Below are 19,657 nucleotides of genomic sequence, written 5' to 3' on the forward strand. Positions count from 1 at the left end.
AACTCCTCATACTATAGAGAGGAATCTCTTAGAATTCTGGGAGATAGCGCCACCTATCTGGAATTAGAGTCCAATCCAACAGACTCTTTCAGAGAAGAGATGGCAGCTCTTTTGGATCAGGGTCTTCGGGATGATATTATCAGCACTAGGGAAATGGAATTCCTTATGATCGAACAGCCCAGAATCCCAGTGTTTTATTTCATCCCGAAGATCCATAAGAGTCTCACCAGACCCCCTGGTCGCCCAATAATTTCTGGGATCCGTTCCCTCACCTCCAACCTTTCCCAATTCCTAGACCATCTACTTCAAAAATATGTAATACAGGTCCCGTCATATTTAAGGGATACATCGCAGGTATTAAATCTTGTACAGGACCTAACGTGGGGGGAAGATCTGTGCTGGGTAACCTGCGATGTGGTCTCGTTGTATACGGTCATTGACCATCAGATGGGACTAGATGCTATCAAAAGAGTCCTAGAACAGGATATTGGAGTAGATGAGAAGTTAAAAATTTTCATTCTGGATGGAATCAGGTTTATTCTGACGCATAATTTCTTCAGTCATGACCACAGGTTTTTCCTCCAGACGTGCGGCACTGCCATGGGCACCAGGTTTGCACCTAGTTATGCGAACTTGTTTATGTCCATTTGGGAGGAGGACCATATCAGGTCCTCCAACCCATTTGGTGCAAACTTGGTGCTCTGGAAAAGATACATCGACGATGTGCTGTTTGTCTGGATGGGGCCACTGGACCGACTGGAGGAATTCAAATTATATTTGAACGACAATACGCGGAATCTTAGATTCACGTTCAATCAGAATAGAACTTCGATAAACTTTCTTGACCTCTCCCTTTATGTAGTAAATGGCATCATCCACACTAAAACCTTCCATAAAGAAGTAGATGCCAACACTTACCTTTTGGCATCCAGTCACCATCACCCCAATTGGTTTCGTAACATCCCCAAGGGGCAAGCACTTAGAATTAAGAGGAATTGTTCGGAAAACTCCGTGTACCAACAGCAAATTAAGGAGTTGAAAACCAAATTCATTGAACGGGAGTATAAAAATCAAGAATTGGATCTTGCGATCAAAGAGGTTAATAATACCGATAGAGCGTCCTTGCTGTGTGGAAAAGGGCAAATGGCTGAGAATGGTCAGGCCAAGTTTCCATTTTTCATCACACAGTATAGTGGTATAGCTCCCATCATATCCAAGACGCTGATCAAACATTGGGGTATTCTCCAAAGAGATCCAATCCTTAAGAGCATCCTACCCAGTAAACCTAAAATAGTGTTTAAAAGAGCAAAGAATTTGAAATCCTCCCTATCACCTAGCTGTCCGTTAGATGGCCTGAGAGATCGCCATGTTACATGGCTAAATAATCTTAAAGGCTACTATACATGCCAAAGTTGCATCGGTTGTAAACACAGTAAAAAAAACAAAGACTTTTAAATCTAATGTGACAGGAAAAAACTTTGACATAAAAACCTTCATCAATTGTAAAACAAACTTCTGTGTCTATTTGCTGGAATGCCCGTGCGGACTCCAATATGTGGGCCGCACGGGGAGACCCCTCAAACGAAGGTTCGCTGAACACGTTTACAACATTAAGAGGGGCCTCGAGACACACAGTGTCTCAAACCATTTCAGACTACATCATCATCAGAGTCCAGAAGGTTTAGTATGTTTAGGGATTGATAATCCCAAAAGTAGCTGGCGTGGGGGGGACAGGCTCAATAAAGTCTCCAAAAGAGAAAGTTATTGGATCTACACACTTAAGACCTTGACCCCCCTAGGCCTTAACATTGATTTTGACCTTGCAGCCTTTTTGAAGGACTCTTAATTTATCCTAGTCAAGTAGAGTGGGATATTTCATGTAAAGCATTCAGGGATTGCATTTATTTAATTTATTAATTTTATAATATGTGATCAATACCATGGTAACCCATGGCTGTCTATATGTAAGTATGATTGTTTTATTATTTTTATTTGTTCTTAATTTATTCATTGTATTGTTCTCATTATTTATTGCATATTATGTGGGTATATATGTGTATTACTGGCAAGGCATTAACCCCGATCGCGCTGTCAGTGTCAGAGCTGATCCTCCTTGACCAACATTGCAGCTAAGCCCCACCCCAAGTAGGAGGATCTCTCCATCTGGGTTTGTATATAAGGCATCACACACTAAGCTCCACCATCCCTGACGAAGTGACCACGTGTCACGAAACACGTAGGGAGGAGGAGCTTAGTCATTTGAACCATCCCAGCCACTGTAGTCCTGCCGCAGGGAGAGCTTCCTATAGCACTGACGTCACACGCCAAGTCGACAGCGTGTCTGTGTGCAGTGATTCTCTCCGTTGTGGCATTAGGGAATGCAAGCTGCGGACGGCATATTGAGCAATACCATCTGTTATTGCACCATGTGAGTGTATTTTATTACGTTTTATAGTGTTTTAAAAAATAAAGGTCTGTTCATACTACACTATCTTGTACCTATTCCTGTCGCACATTGGTGGAGGTGTCGTAACGGACGCATCCCCGACGCCATTGAGGATAGAGGGTGCATCCTGTAAGCTGTTTCCAGTAAGCTGTCTCCACGTGGGGTTCGTGTGAGGAGCGGACTAGAAGGGGGGAGCAAGCACAGATCCTCTCCACTGAATATATTGGCGTTTATTATGTGAGTAGGATTCTTTCACAATCTCAGATAGGGCTCTGATTGCTGTAACACACTGCGCAATCAGGTGTGTCTGCTTATCTGTTATTTCAGACGGTGTATCCATCTACATCAAGGACATCATCCCATCTGGAGCATCTATACCAGAGCCCAACTACCACCTTAAAGACTAGAGACTGCCTTAAAGATCACGGTATCTTGGACTTTAGCGCTGGGGACTTTATTATTGTTTGTTAACTCTCATTGATTTGAATGGAAGTTCACACTGGAACTGGTGAGATACCCTGTACACGCACTTAATACATGTGCTCCTTAGGCCCGAGTCGCCTCCCAGTGCCGAAGAAATTATCAACTCTATTCAAGCCATTGGACTGAAACGTTCTCTGGCACGGGGAAGAAGGCGTTACCGGGATATTGAACATAGACCTACATGCCCTGATCACAATGCTCTTAAGCCGATTTGTCTGTGCTGGAGACTATATTTCGGCCCATACATCTGAACTAAGCTAATCTCTTCTCCAGCGATGGGATGTATTTTACTTAAAGCTGCAGTTCAAGCTGTCAGGTTTTTTTTAATTGTTTTTTAAAAAAAAAATTCATTCAATATGTGCATCAATACAATCTACACACTGACAAGCGATTAGCTAAGTTGCTGATCGATCCGCTCTCCTGTAATCGATCGCTGAAGATTCGATTCGGGGATCACTAAATGCATCTTGGGTCCCTTTCTGCTGCACTGACTGTCAAAGTTCTGTGAGGAAGATCATGTGACCAGGCAAGCACTAGATTCAATTGGTTCACTGTTAGAGAGGGCAGGGCTCAAAAAGGTGATGCTGTTTCACAAGGGGAAGGGGATGTGACTTTGCAAATGGTTGCTATAGGGACAAAAATGCTTGTTACATTAGAATACATTAAAAATGTCTTTAAAATATATTTTTTTATATTTTTCTAAGTGCTACAAGTATTTTCTCATAGTACTGAATTGATTAAAAAAAAAAAAATACATGTAGGATATTGCTTGAACTGCAGCTTTAATATTCTATACAAGAACAATAATAATTATAATGATTATTATTATAACGCAGACCTCTTTGGGAAGCGCGATGCCCTGTTCAAGCACACTGAGCTCCAAGATTCCCCAGCCAGGAGAAGACCGATGCACGGCATATTGTTAGACTGGAAGGTTCTTGGGGCAGGGATCTACTTCCTATTGTCTCCGTTTTGTTTTAACATTATAAATGTTCTCAAACCCATGTTGGAACCATAAAAACAAAAGATACAAAATATTGAATAAAGTTGTGTAAATATCTTCAACCATAAGGAAAGTTCTTAATAGAACGAAATGAACGTCTGCAGAACGTTTCTCACGCAATGTGACGGCAGATAAGCAAACACTCACTTCTTCACCTCTTGTAAAACCTCAGGCCCGATTTAACCCTTGGCTCTCTCACAGGGCTCCTCTGCACGCTTATGTCTGTGATGTTTAGGAAGCTCTATATGTGTGTACACACGGACACACATACACACGTACACACGGTCCCTCTGTAGTTACAAAGTCAGTATATACACACCGCACACGCTGCTCCCTGCATGTTCCTCGAAACATACATACAGTACATACATACATAGATACTGTACATAGATACAGCACACCAAAGGTGAGGGTATGGCATATTCAGCAATACATACAAAGCAAGTGTAACATTACATATAACATGCCTGCAGGTCAGTGGATCGCGTTACAGGTGTCCGTCCTTATTGCCCGGTTCTTTGCTGTTCAAAACCCTTAAGGTAGAGTCAGCTTTTGAACAGTATGTCCCGCTGCACACATATCTGTATATATACACACTGCACATGTACCTGTATATATACACACATACCTGTATATACACACACATACCTGTATATACATACATACTGCACCCATACCTGTATATATACACACTGCACTCATACCTGTATATATACACACATACCTGTATATACACACATACTGCACACATACCTGTATATACACACACATACCTGTAAATACACACACACTGCACACATGCCTGTATATACACACACTGCACACATGCCTGTATACACACACACACACACACTGCCCACATACCTCTATAAACACACACATCTATATACACACACTGCACACAAACCTCTATATACACACACTGCACACAAACCTCTATATACACACACTGCACACAAACCTCTATATACACACACTGCACACATACATCTATATACACACACACTGCACACATACGTCTATATACACACACACTGCACACATACATCTATATACACACACTGCACACATACATCTATATACACACACTGCACATTCCTGTATATACACACACACTGTACACATACCTGTATATACACACACACACTGCACACATACCTGTATATACACACACACACTGCACACATATCTGTATATATACACACACACACTGCACACATACCTGTATATATACACACACACACACACACTGCACACATACCTGTATATATATATACACACACACACTGCACACACACCTGTATGTACACACACATACCTGTATATACACACACTGTACACATACATACCTGTATATACACACACACTGTACACATACCTGTATATACACACACACTGCACACATACATACCTGTATATAAACACACACTTCACACATACCTGTATATACACACACACTGCACACGTACCTGTATATACACACACACTGCACACATACCTGTATATAAACACACACTGCACACATACCTGTATATACACACTGCACACATACCTGTATATACACACACACACACTGCACACATATCTGTATATATACACACACACACTGCACACATACCTGTATATATACACACATACACTGCACACATACCTGTATGTACACACACATACCTGTATATACACACACACAGTACACATACATACCTGTATATACACACACTGTACACATACATACCTGTATATACACACACTGCACACATACCTGTATATACACACACACTGCACACATATCTGTATATATATACACACACAGACACAGACACACAGACACACAGACACAGACACACACACACACCTGTATGTACACACACATACCTGTATATACACACACTGTACACATACATACCTGTATATACACACACTGCACGCGCTGCTCTCTCTCTGCTCTGGAGGAAGTTGACGTCCCGTCACCATGACAACCGCAGGCTCGCGGCGGCGCGAAACATCACTAGGCAGTTGGTAATAAGGGACCGCGCTCAACCCCGGCGCGCGCCGGTCAGTCTGTGACAGATCGGCACGTGGGCCCGCTTCCCCGGCGCCAGGGGGCGCTGAGCCGTTGCCATGGTTCCCAAGTAACGGCCGGTGTGTATCTCAGCGGCAGTACTGTACAGGGGCATATATAGTATAATGTGTGTGTGTGTGTGTGTGTGCGCGCGCGTGTGTGTGTGTATCTAAGCGGCAGTACTGTACAGGGGCAGATATATAGTATAATATGGTGTGTGTGTGTGTGTGTGTGTGTGTGTGTGTGTGTGTGTGTGTGTGTGTGTGTGTGTGTGTGTGTGTGTGTGTGTGTGTGTGTGTGTGTGTGTGTGTGTGTGTGTGTGTGTGTGTGTGTGTGTGTGTGTGTCTAAGCGGCAGTACTGTACAGGGGCAGATATATAGTATAATATGCAGTGTGTGAGTGTGTAAGTGTGTGTGTGTCTTCTGTGTTATCTAAGCGGCAGTACTGTACCGGGGCATATACAATATATAGTATAATATGTAGTGTGTGTGTCTGTTATCTCAGCCACAGTACGGTACAGGGGCATATATACAGTATAATATGTAGTGTGTGTCTGTTATCTCAGCCACAGTACGGTACAGGGGCATATATACAGTATAATATGTAGTGTGTGTGTTATCTCGGCGGCAGTACTGTACAGGGGCATATATACAGTACAATATGTAGTGTCTTTTATTTCAGCGGCAGTACTGTACAGGGGCATTTTATTTATATATATATATATATATATATATATATATATATATATATGTATATGTATATATATGTATATATAGTATAATATGTAGTGTGTGTGTGTGTGTCTGTGTGTGTGTGTTATCTCAGCGGCAGTACTGTACAGGGGCATATATATACAGTATACATGGGGCATATATATATATACAGTATAATATGTAGTGTGTGTGTCTGTGTTATCTCAGCAGCAGTACTGTGCAGGGGCATATATATATGTAGTATGTGTGTGTGTGTGTCTGTGTTATCTCAGCAGCAGTACTGTACTGTACTCTTTGTTAGCTTCTGATTGATCCGGCTCACCGTCCAGTGGTGTAGGCGGTATCTCTGGCTCGTCGTAAGGTGGTTACGGTGCCAGACCTTTACCGGGCCAGCCGCGTCTTTTATGTGGTAGACCGGGAGGCCCGGCATCTGTGATTCAACTTCATACACACCGTCATGCCAACGGTCAGCAAGTTTATGCTTCCCGGGAATCCTTAGGTTGCGGAGAAGCACGGCATCTCCAGGATGGATTTCCCTGTGTCTGACCTTGTGGTCATAGCGCCTCTTGTTGTTGGCGTTGAGTTGAGCAGTGGACTTCTCGGCTTGCTGATAAGACTGTTGCAGGTTTTCCTGAAGCCTTTGCATGTATTTGAAGTGCGTTGCGTTGTGTATCCTGCCTGTGGACACTCGCAGACGTGCATCCACCGGCAGCCTGGCTTCTCGCCCAAACATAAGGAAGTATAGGGAGAATCCTGTGGACTCATGTAGAGTACAGTTGTACGCATGTACTAGAGATTCCACATGTCGGCTCCACTCTTCTGAGCGTCTTTCATCGTGCCGAGCATATCCATCAACGTCCTGTTGAATCGCTCCGGCAGAGCGTCACCCTCCGGATGGGACGGAGTTGTCCGGGACTTGGTAATGTTCAGGATTTTGAGTAGCTCCCGGATCAGTTTGCTTTCAAAATCCCGGCTTGTGCATATCGCGTGTAATGGTCCGTGATGACCAGCATGCTACAGATACCTCGGGCATCAGGCTCAATGCACAGGAAATCCATGCACACCAGGTCTATGGGGCCTGAGCTCTTTAGGTGGGCCATTGGTGCGGCTCGGGTAGGCAGCGTCTTGTGTTGAATACACTGTGAGCACCGTCAACAGTGTAGTTCCACCGACTCACGCATTTTTGACCAGAAGAAACGATCTCTGACGAGTCCGAAAGTCTTTTCCACACCCAGGTGTCCATGTTCATCGTGCAAGGCTTTCAGGACCATATGTTGTAGGTTCCTGGGGAGAACCAGTTGTCGTCTATCCGGGTGGTTGTGGTATTGCACCACCCGATAGAGTAGCCCATTGTCGATCTCGAACTTATCGGCTTCTCGCTAGGAGCACATTTCAGAATTGCAGGCTTGTTTTTCTGGACAGCCTAACGGATGATACCAGCTATGGGATCCCCGATCTGATATTGGACCATATCCTTCCACGCTATGATTTTATTGTGGGCGATGTTCATCCCTTCTGGATCACACTAAGCGGCAGGGATGGCTTTAGATTGATATCCTAAGGAATCTGCGACCCTTAATTCTGAGAATGCCACTCTTATCTTCTATGACAGCGGCCGTGCTGCACATGGCTTTCATCCCTGGTCCCGGAATCTCCTACCAGCCGTCATCCTCTGGAGTGGGGCTCAGCCCTGGTCTTTGGGATAGGCCATCTGCTCCAATATTCAGAGGCCCTGGTTTATACTTCAGCGTGAATTGGTAGTTTGATATTGCTGCCAGCCATCAGTGTCCGGTAGCATCTAATTTGGCAGATGTTAATATGTAGGTGAGGGGATTCTTATCTGTCCTCACTTCGAACGATACGCCGTACAAGTAATCATGGAGTTGGCCACGATGGCCCACTTAAGGCGAGGAATTCCAACTTGTGTACCGGATAATTTTGCTCGCTAGGAGTCAAACTGCGGCTGATGTTGGCTACCGGTCAGAGGCCCCTCCTGGTGCTTCTGATGCAAGACTGAACCTATTCCGTTTAGACTAGCGTCTACATGGAGGACGTAGGGCTGTTCTGGATCGGCATGAGTAATAACAGGTGCCTTGGTTAAGCTCCTCTTCAGGCCCAAGAAAGCCTTTTCGCATTCAGTCGTCCATTTTTCATCAAACGGTTGCATAGCAAAGGTAGCCCTTCGCCCGGTGTTTTCAGGGTATATCTTGAGGAGATCTATTAAAGGCTTGGCCTTACTGGAATACCCCTCCACAAAGCGTCGATAGTAACCACAGAAGCCTAGGAAAGAGCGCAGCTCCATGACACTCTCAGGTCTCGACCAATTCACCACAGCCTCGACTTTGGCTGGATCAATGGCGATTCCATCGGCAGACACAATGTGTCCCACGTAGGTCACCGAGGTGTGACAGAACCGGGATTTGTCGAGTGGCAGTGTCAGGCCCTTTCGGCCCAGACGGTCCAGTACCTTAAGCAGCCATTCTTCATGTTCTTCCAGGGTCTTCCTGAAAACAATAATATCGTCCAGGTAGACCAAACATTCCCGAGGATTCATGTCTCCAATGGTTTTCTCCATTAGGTGTTGGAATGTTGCTGGAGCTCCGCAGATGCCTTGAGGCATGCGTGTAGACTGGTAGAAGCCCAGGGGGCAAATGAAGGCAGTCTTCTCCTGGTCTTCTTTACTCATTGGTACCTGGTAGTACCCAGATCTCAAGTCCAGAACGCTGAACCACTGACTCCCAGTTAGCGCGTTGAGAATTTCTTAGATGCGGGGAAGAGTGTACTGATTGGGCATGGTACGGTTGTTCAGTGTCTTGTAGTCGACACACAATCTTACTGATCCATTCTTCTTTCTCACCACCACGATGGGCGAGGTGTAGGGACTCCGAGATTCGGGTCACAATCCCTGCCGTCTCCATCTCATGTAAGATGTCCCTTTCAGCGTCCACATCCTGAAGGGCGATGGAACGAGAACGCTCTTGGAAGGGTGTAGTGTCACTTAGCCTGATGGTGTGTTGGGCGCTGCGGCTGCAACCCACACTATCTCGCTCGTGGAGAACACAGCCCGGCGTTCTTCCAATTTGGCCATTAACCGCTCTTTCCATTCGGCTGGTATGGTTGAGTCTCCCTGATAGTGAATGTCAGCTCGGCTGGCTGTTCGGACACCATAGCAGCATTCACCTGAGGTATTGTCTCCACTGGGGTGACGGAGTATATACGGCCCAATTTTCGTCCTTGATCGAAAGCCATGGGGTACGGAGAGATATTTTGGACAAACACGTCAATTCGATGAGGGATTTCGGAAGTCCATTCCCGTACTTCTGGTATTAGCTTGTAGCCTCACTGGGCATCTTCCTCCGGCGTGCTTTCCAGAGAGAAGAGATGTCTCGTCTCGATCAGGGTAGCAGCACCATGCAGCCATGCTCTTCACTCCCCCTGGTGGAATCTCTATTTGCCCAGCTCGTTGGTTGAAGAGATCTCCATGATGGTCTAGAGCAGATATCTTGCAACACTCTTCCAACAGGATGGGATGGAGATTCATGCTACTCAAAGGCAGTTCACCGACTTCTTGTTGCCCGCACTATATCGGTGTTAGTTCCCAAGATAATCGGGTACTTGGGCTGTTCTTGGGGTTCAGGGCACACTAGTGCCTCCACATCCATAGGGTGCGATTTGCCTGTGTTCAACTGAACTATCTCCAGATGAACAGTCACAATCCCGTCAATGGAGTAGTCCTCATTACTTAACCCCCATCACTTTCATCTGCTCCGCCGACTGTAAGGGGCGATGTTTGAGGTGTTGGTTATAGAACTCTCTGTACATGATGGTCACCTGAGACCCAGTGTCCAACAAGCCTGATGAATAGACACTGTCCATGACGACGCATATGATAGCATCTGGTCCTACTCGACTGTAAGCATCCAATGGTTTCTCAAGAGGGTCGTCGGAGGGCAGGGAAGTGGTTTCGTCCGAAGAGACAGGCGCTTCGGCGGTGTGAACCCCGCAGATCATTATGTTAGGGTGGAAATTCTTAGTTGGAGTTTGCTTTTCTTTCTCGGAGCACTTGTAGGAGAAGTGGCCCTTCGGACCACAGCTGTAGCAGATGCGGCCACCAGGGGCGGTATGGTTACTGTAGGTAGGAGATACTCTCCCTGATGGTTTGGACTTGACGGCAGATGGCTTGAATTGCGAGCCCTCCTCCGTACTATAGGGTTCCTTAACCTTTGTAGTGGATGCTCCCATGGGTTTCTTGTGGGAGTGAAACAGACTGTGCGCTTCATGCACTTTCACTTGGCGTAATAATCCCGTAAATGTAGGAGGACTCCCTTGCATAAGGTTACAGCGGATCATATTGGCTATGTTGTGGTTTGGGCTCGGTCCCCGCAGAAATTTATGGCGGGCTTCGTCCATCTCGGTGGCGGGGAGCAGTTTGCGGGTGAGTTGTGTCCGTAGGACAAGTTGGATGCGATGAATGAACGCCGACGGCTCTTCTCCTACTTTCTGGCAGAGAGCGTAGTACTTAGCCCAGATCTCCCCTTCATCTTCCGCTAAACCATAGGCTTCAGTCAGGAAATCAACTAACATCTGAGCCGTCAGGTCTGGATGCTGTTCCCGGTGTATGCCTATTATCGTAGAGGCGGGGGCCTGAGGCATTCCATGATCCGCTGCCTCTTCACTGCTTCAGTACAAGACCATTCCTCCAACAACTTCAGAGTGTGTTCTTTCCAGAAGTCTATCCCTTCTTCTCCGACAGACGTGGGGGTGCTCCCGGAGAAGGCTTTGAGCTTCCTATAGTTCTGAGACTGAGACGACGTGGTCAAGGCCTCCACTAACTGCGCTAGATTTCCTCCCAAAACAGAGCCGCCACTTGATAAGCAACTGTTGGATTCAGGCTTTAAACAGATAGCCTGAATAGGGTTATTCACCCTTTGGATCAGAGAAGGTGATGGTGGGGGTGAGTCGGCCCATCGTTGGGTTTCGCCTGCGGTACTGGGGGTGAAAGGGACCCGAGGGAAGATCACCTCAGTCTCTTAGGATGAGCGCCAGATTGGTGCTAGCGACCTCCCTGCTGGCGTGGGGGAGGGAGTTGGGGCCTAATCCGCATATTGTACAGCGGCAGCAGGTCGTGGCGTGGACATGGCCTGAAGATCTGGTAATTCACGGTAAACAAGGGGGCAATCCTCACTTGAGGGTTCAGGTAAGGTTAGTATCTGAGGGACAGTCTCTGAGCATATTTCATACTCGGTGGCCAGGAGTACCGTACTCCAACTAAAGGCGTCATCATATTTCTAGTTTAGAACTCGGGCGTTTGCTAGGCCTGGGGAGTTTCTTATGTGCTCATGAACTGTAAATGCAGATGTAAGGGTTGAGACTCCTCCCACTGCGACCACGTGTCACAGGGATACTCTGTGTGCCAAGGTCCAGTTGCGGACCTCCTGATTTGAGGGCACAAACATGATTCTGGTGTAATTTTGCTGCTGCTTGGGCACCCCAGGTCTGAGATCTCAGCAGAGCCTCCAAATGTAGCGCACTTTCCCCCACCCTACGGAGGATATGGCAACTACGGTGTGTGTGGTGCATTACTTGTGGCTCACAGAAGACCTGGACCTCCACCACTGGGAGCCTGGGGTATACCTGAGTCTTATGGCGACAGCGCCTCCACCTGCAGGGAATCCCGACTTGGAGGGATGGACCCTTACAAGCACAATACTAATGATACACACACAAATATATACTAACAACCTTTACTGAACACAATAATATTGGTACCCTGTACCACACAGTAAAACAGCCCCCAACCTGATACCAACAGTGAGTGTCCCCAGAGTACATCGGGTGCCTGGCACCAATTCCCTGATGTCCCTTTCCCAATGTCAAAGCCCACCCAAAGTGTTGGAGATAGCGCTATCCCGTGGAGTGTTAGTGCACTTGGTTATGTACCTGCCCGGCGTTCCAGCACCCGGGTATTGCCGAATAACAAGGAGGATCCGTCTGATCCAACGTTGTCGTCCGCGATGGCGTCCGCCGCCGCGTGGGGTGAATTCCGGCGTGGATAATATCACCTTACCGTCTTTATCGTCTAACTGGTCTGGTCCCTGACCACAGGCCGCAGTCACCGCGTGGCGTCTCACCGGTGCTGTACCTGACTATATGCAGCTATTGGGAAAGGTCCCTGACTACCTTTCCCTATAGAAGCCACAAGCTACAGTGAGTCGGGGCCTTGCTGGGGCCTAAGGGTAAAGCTCTGGCCTAGCCCAGGGGAGCACTGCTCTCTGGACACTACCTGCTCTTCAAAGGTCCCTCTTCCGAATGACTAGCGTGTCCCAGCGCGAAATGTATCTTCTGTGTTGCAGAGAAAAGCTGCAGCCCTATTGGCTGCGTGGCGTCACCTGGTTCCTGCCCCTATGCCTGATGGGACTTGTAGTCCCTGCGGAGCCCCTCTACCTAATGGCCGCCACTCGCTGCATCCTTCTGCATATGCACGAGTCTTGCGCATGGGCAATCAATTTCAATATGGCGGCGACCTTCTACGGGAGCCGCCGGCGACTCGGTCGCCCTGCCTAAGCTCCCTCACGCACCAGAGGCACCTGCGCACCACCCGCTGGCAGCGGAGTTACGGGGAGGCAGAAGAACCCATAGGGAGACCTGGCCACAAAGATATACACACATACATGTATATTCACAAGATGACCACTTGCAATTTATTTTTTGAGGTGTAATATTGCAAAACTAGTACAACTCAGAGACATGTGGCTTCAAAAGGGAACAACTTTCGATCATACGTTTTCATTTTGTAGCAAACATTCATTAAACTATATTTCTGCTTGTCAAAGGTAGATTTTCAGTACTATTGTCCTTGTCAAGTATATTGATTTACCTCAGAAACTACAAGTTTCAGCTCACTAAACTTAATCTTTAAAAGTTATGTGCCTAAAAATGGATTTTATCAGTTCACGCTAGAAAGAACGCAAAAAATATCACGGTATTTCTTGCAATAAATATCACAGTAGCGATAACACAGTGCACTACAGCTGCTATATCTATAGTTCTCATTGTACTATGTAGTGTAAATCTCATTAATTGGAGGGCAGACGTATTCCTTTACAGTCAGTCTCGCTGACAAGGAATGAGTTTCACTCACTGGAATATACTGTACTTGCATAAGGTGAGCCCCATTCTTTTGTAAGCTTTCTTAATCATTTATAGTGGGCTTCACTCGTTAAAAGGCAGTCCCACTCATATAAAGCATGTCCTGACTCACTTAGTGTCCAACTCATATGAAGTGACACTCAATAAAAGGTAGTTACAGTCATACGAAGTGTCACTCAATAAAAAGTAGTTAGTCATATGAAGTGTCACTCAATAAAAGGTAGTTACAGTCATATGAAGTGTCACTCAATAAAAGGTAGTTACAGTCATATGAAGTGTCATTCAATAAAAGGTAGTTACAGTCATATGAAGTGTCACTCAATAAAAGGTAGTTAGTCATGATGTGTCACTCAATAAAAGGTAGTTACAGTCATATGAAGTGTCACTCAATAAAAGGTAGTTACAGTCATATGAAGTGTCACTCAATAAAAGGTAGTTACAGTCATATAAAGTGGCACTCAATAAAAAGTAGTTAGTCATATTAAGTGTCACTTAATAAAAGGTAGTTACAGTCATATAAAGTGGCACTCAATAAAAAGTAGTTAGTCATATTAAGTGTCACTTAATAAAAGGTAGTTACATTAATATGAAGTGTCACTCAATAAAAGGTAGTTACAGTCATTTGAAGTGTCACTCAATAAAAGGTAGTTACAGTCATATAAAGTGGCACTCAATAAAAAGTAGTTAGTCATATTAAGTGTCACTTAATAAAAGGTAGTTACATTAATATGAAGTGTCACTCAATAAAAGGTAGTTACAGTCATATGAAGTGTCACTCAATAAAAGGCAGTTACAGTTGTTTGAAGTGTCACTCAATAAAAGGGAAACTGATTTATAAAGCACTCACTCTCATAAAATAAAGTAGCGTGTTTATTGTTTATATCAGTCTTATTTACACAATATATAACAATCCCACCCCCCAAACACACACACAGACAGCCACACACTCACACTCACTTCCCTCCCTCATACTGTACCGTCCATTACGTCAATGACCCATAAGCCCCTTACCACAGCACAGAAGCAGCAGCTCATGAATAATTAATCACCCCCGCCCCACTTCTCAGGCACGCCACTTGGACGCGTGAATCATGAATAGTGATCAGGCCGCTCCCCCTCTAGCCCCGCCCATCCCTCATGAATAATGAAGCAGAGCTCCGGACCCGGAAGCGGAGTTGTTGAGTCACGGCAGCAGCAGGCGCTGTGCGGAGGGGATGAGGAGGCAGAGAGCAGCAGCATCAGCACCAGCAGCATCAACACCATCTGCATCAGCAGCAGCAGCATCCCTCCCTCTCTGTGCAGCAGCAGCAGCAGCAGCATCCCTCCCTCTCTGTGCAGCAGCAGCAGCAGCAGCATCCCTCCCTCTCTGTGCAGCAGCAGCAGCAGCATCCCTCCCTCCCTGTGCAACAGCAGCATCCCTCCCTCCCTGTGCAGCAGCAGCCACAGCAGCACAACAAAGGAGTCACAGCACAGCCTGCCATCATGATGGAAGAGATTGACAGGTTCCAGGTGCCCACTGTGCACTCGGAGATGCAACCACTGGTATGTGGGGTTTACATGGGAGGTGGAGGAAGAAGGGAGAGAGAAATAAGGGAGGGTGGGGGAAGAAGGGATGAATAGAAGGAATGAAGGTGGGAAGAATGGAGGGAGGGAGAGAAGAGAGGGAGGAAGAGAAGAAGAGAGGGAGGAAGAGAAGAAGGGAGGGATGGAGAAAGAAGAAGAGGGAGGGAGGGGAGAAGAGAAGAAGAAAGAGAGGCAGAGAAGAAGAGGGAGGGACTGAGGAAGGGTGGGAGGAAGAGGACAAGAAGAGAGAGAGGAAGAGGGATGGAGGAAAAGAGAGCTAAGAAGAGGGAGGGAGGAAAAGAGAGGGATGGGGGAAGAGAAGAAGAGAGGGAGGAATAGAAGGGAAGGAAGGGAGAAGAGATGTGATGAAGGGGAGAAAGGGAGGGAGGAGGGTGAGTAGGAAGGAACGAGGGAGGGTGGTGCATGGCTGGACTCTGTGTGGCTTCATCCTGCATTTTGCAAACACTGTGTTTTTAATCAGTTCATTAACTGATAAGCGAGATGAATTCCTTATTTGTAGGTGGGTGATCCCATGTAGGGGGCGAAGCAAATTGTTGCAATTGTGGGGCAAAAAAAAGTTGCACAAGATGTAGGTGTTTGGGTTTGATAGAGCTGATGCAGGATTATTTCTTGGTCCCAGAATGGCACCACGTTTGCCTTGATATGTAGACCCTGACATTTTTTGGGGTCACAGTGCATTGGAAGAGGATAGTCATGACTTTGAAAATGGCGACCCCCCCCTATTTAAATGCAGAAGACCATTTATTGGGTATAATGTGCCGTATTTGGGATGCAAATGATGTGTGCAGAAGGGTGAGCCTGGCTTGCAAAAGGGTGATAATAGAAATATGTAGGGTCGTCTTTGAGGCATGATCTTGGCTTTTAAAAGGGTGATCCCATTCACTTCTAAAGGGGCATCGATTTAGGGTGAGAGGATAGCCCTGGCGTTGAATGATCTTAGTAAAATACTGATATGTGTGAGAGGGTGATCCCACTGAATTGGAGGACAGAATGGATGTGTGCAGAGTATAATGATGCGGGTGACCTCATGTACATTTGATTTCACCTAATGTATTTTCAGTGGGAGAGTCCAATACAAAGTAAGGCTGTGATTCTCATATTAGGGTGAGTGGAGTAGCATACAAGACGATTAACCCTTCCACTGGCAGGGAAGAGAGGGTTTGGATATCTTTCATTACAATGGATACTTGCAAGTCAGCCTGTGCCCGGCCTGTTTTGCTGGGTGCTGTTCAACACCTAAACCTTCGTCTCCGTGAATTTCTATTTAATACTGAAGGATTTAAAGGGAACAAACCTCTGGAAATCCAAATAGGAGCTGTAGACTCGTGTGATATTATTCATCCTTTACCTTTGGCAAAACACAATGATGCAATCTCTGCATTACTGTATGTAAACACGGCACATTGTATCCGAAGCTATGGCATGCTGACCATCACAATCAGATGCACTGTATATATTATATATATTTATACAGCGTATATATATATATATATATATATATATATAGATAAACAGAGATTTGCCATTGTGTATATCTCCAGCTTGTCTTTATCCAGAGATGTCAACAGATTGGATAATGCCCTTTGACGTACACATTGTTTCATGCTAATTAATGTGTGATGCCGTAATGCCAGATGAGCTTGTCCTTCCCTTATCTGCAGGTAATTAAATAGGTTTGGACGATTCATTTAAATCTCTGCTTGCCGGTGTTTTTATAGGGTGGGGGGGGGGGGGGATTTTGCTGCCCTGACTGTCCTGTTTCCAAGCCGCTCGTTGCATTGGCCTTTCAGAAGATAATTCTGAGACGTCCTCGACATTATTCATGAACGTTGATTCATAGCTCTGTGATTGATCCGCAGGAACATGGATTTCCGTAATAAACATCACCGGTCTGATTCATCTCTATGGGGTTTGATTTATGCTTGGTTGATTACAGGATGCCTTGCACCTTAATAAGAGCGCGTCGCTTTATAATTGAACTTGTATGCTTCTTGCTATCCTCATGCTATAGTATTGTGATGCTTGTTGATTTCTGGGCGATCCTGGAAACTTGTTTTCGTGGGTTTTAGAGATAAGCATCCAAGCCAAATGTCGCAGGCATCTATTGCACACCAAATCCAGATAGATAAAAGCATCGATTTATGGTAGGGTGTTTTTAAAGAGCTTTGAGGAGTTGGGCTTTCGTCAGGAAATATCACCCTGTAAGCCAGGGGGGCTCAACTCCAGTCCTCAAGATCCCCTAAGAGGTCAGGTTTTCAGGATATCTCTGCTTCAGCACAGGTGGCCCAATCAATCCCTGCTTCAGCACAGGTAGATGTCAGTCTCTGCTTCAGTACAGGTGGCTCAATCAGTGGCGGAGTCGAAGACAGAACAGATGGCTCTTCAGCACGGGGCTGAGCAACTGATTGAGCCACCTGTGCTGAAGCAGGGATATCCAGAAAACCTGACCTGTAGGGGGGTCTTGATGACTGGACTTGAGAACCCTGCTGTAAGGCCATGCAAACCCCCTCCCACGCTGGCCAAAATCATTGTAATGTTCCATTTTCTGTTCAGGATTCCCAGTGAAAATGAACACGGTGTTAGCTAGAGCAGTACTGAGTCTGACCACACGTCTTTGATAAAATAGCAGTCTTTTCTTTGACAAAGTGAACAGAAGACAGGGGTTTGTTTAATGGGTTAAATGTCCCTTACTGATATTGGACAACTATGAGTATTTTGAACTAACTGTTTAGACTTTCCATGATAAAGAAATGCTGTGGGTTTTTACCAAATGATGTCTCTTGGTGATAAGACCATTTGTCAGTGTTCAGAGTCGCCTGGCAGTGGTTTATCTTTGCTCAGTGTTTTGTTTGCAAAGTAATTCTGGTGTTCTCTCGTACAGATAAACCGAAGCAGCTGACAAGCTGCGATCCAGCATAGAAACAAATCAGTCCAAGTTACTTTTATGGGGGGTTGAATCATTCTATAGAAAAGCCTAATTCGGTGGTTATAGAATAAGGCCCCAAAATAACTGTGACTGTTACATTGAACGTCCCTGTTATTGTTTCCCTCGGATAACCAGCAACGTGTACTGCACAGGCCGCGGAGCTGGGCAATATACAGTAACGTGTACTGTACAGGCCGCGGAGCTGGGCAATATACAGTAACGTGTATTGCACAGGCCGCAGAGCTGGGCAATATACAGTAACGTGTACTGTACAGGCCGCGGAGCTGGGCAATATACAGTAACGTGTACTGCACAGGCCGCGGAGCTGGGCAATATACAGTAACGTGTACTGTACAGGCCGCGGAGCTGGGCAATATACAGCAACGTGTACTGTACAGGCCGCGGAGCTGGGCAATATACAGTAACGTGTACTGTACAGGCCGCGGAGCTGGGCAATATACAGCAACGTGTACTGTACAGGCCGCAGAGCTGGGCAATATACAGCAACGTGTACTGTACAGGCCGCGGAGCTGGGCAATATACAGCAACGTGTACTGTACAGGCCGCAGAGCTGGGCAATATACAGCAACGTGTACTGTACAGGCCGCGGAGCTGGGCAATATACAGTAACATGTATTGCACAGGCCGCAGAGCTGGGCAATATACAGCAACGTGTACTGTACAGGCCGCGGAGCTGGGCAATATACAGTAACGTGTACTGTACAGGCCGCGGAGCTGGGCAATATACAGCAACGTGTACTGTACAGGCCGCAGAGCTGGGCAATATACAGCAACGTGTACTGTACAGGCCGCGGAGCTGGGCAATATACAGTAACGTGTACTGTACAGGCCGCGGAGCTGGGCAATATACAGCAACGTGTACTGTACAGGCCGCAGAGCTGGGCAATATACAGTAACGTGTACTGTACAGGCCGCAGAGCTGGGCAATATACAGCAACGTGTACTGTACAGGCCGCGGAGCTGGGCAATACACAGTAACGTGTACTGTACAGGCCGCGGAGCTGGGCAAAATACAGTAACGTGTACTGTACAGGCCGCGGAGCTGGGCAATATACAGCAACGTGTACTGTACAGGCCGCGGAGCTGGGCAATATACAGTAACGTGTACTGCACAGGCCGCGGAGCTGGGCAATATACAGTAACGTGTACTGTACAGGCCGCAGAGCTGGGCAATATACAGCAACGTGTACTGCACAGGCCGCGGAGCTGGGCAATATACAGCAACGTGTACTGTACAGGCCGCAGAGCTGGGCAATATACAGCAACGTGT

The 19,657-nt window shown here is 46.3% G+C and overlaps 2 protein-coding genes across 6 annotated transcripts in view; one reads left to right on the forward strand and one right to left on the reverse strand.

The window, feature by feature from the left end:
- The window catches only part of DNAI1 (dynein axonemal intermediate chain 1), a 371,426-nt gene extending 365,463 nt beyond the window's left edge, over positions 1-5,963 (reverse strand). The window contains exon 1 of one of the 4 annotated variants that reach the window (XM_075582503.1): positions 5,839-5,963. The gene's annotated coding sequence lies outside the window, so the exon portion shown is untranslated. Of the gene's footprint in view, positions 1-4,079; positions 4,338-4,399; positions 5,683-5,838 lie in introns of those variants that run through there. The other 3 variants (XM_075582479.1, XM_075582488.1, XM_075582495.1) reach the window with 3 other exon arrangements.
- Positions 5,964-14,956: 8,993 nt separating this feature from the next.
- Positions 14,957-19,657, forward strand: part of FAM219A (family with sequence similarity 219 member A) — a 226,100-nt gene continuing 221,399 nt past the window's right edge. The window contains exon 1 of one of the 2 annotated variants that reach the window (XM_075582530.1): positions 14,957-15,398. In XM_075582530.1, the coding sequence (XP_075438645.1) occupies positions 15,339-15,398 (60 nt within the window). In that variant the 5' untranslated portion in view covers positions 14,957-15,338. The remainder of the gene's footprint in view (positions 15,399-19,657) is intronic. The other variant, XM_075582519.1, reaches the window with a different exon arrangement.

The sequence above is a fragment of the Ascaphus truei genome, chromosome 1, assembly GCF_040206685.1.
Source record: "Ascaphus truei isolate aAscTru1 chromosome 1, aAscTru1.hap1, whole genome shotgun sequence".
In the NCBI taxonomy this organism is placed as follows: Eukaryota; Metazoa; Chordata; class Amphibia; order Anura; family Ascaphidae; genus Ascaphus; species Ascaphus truei.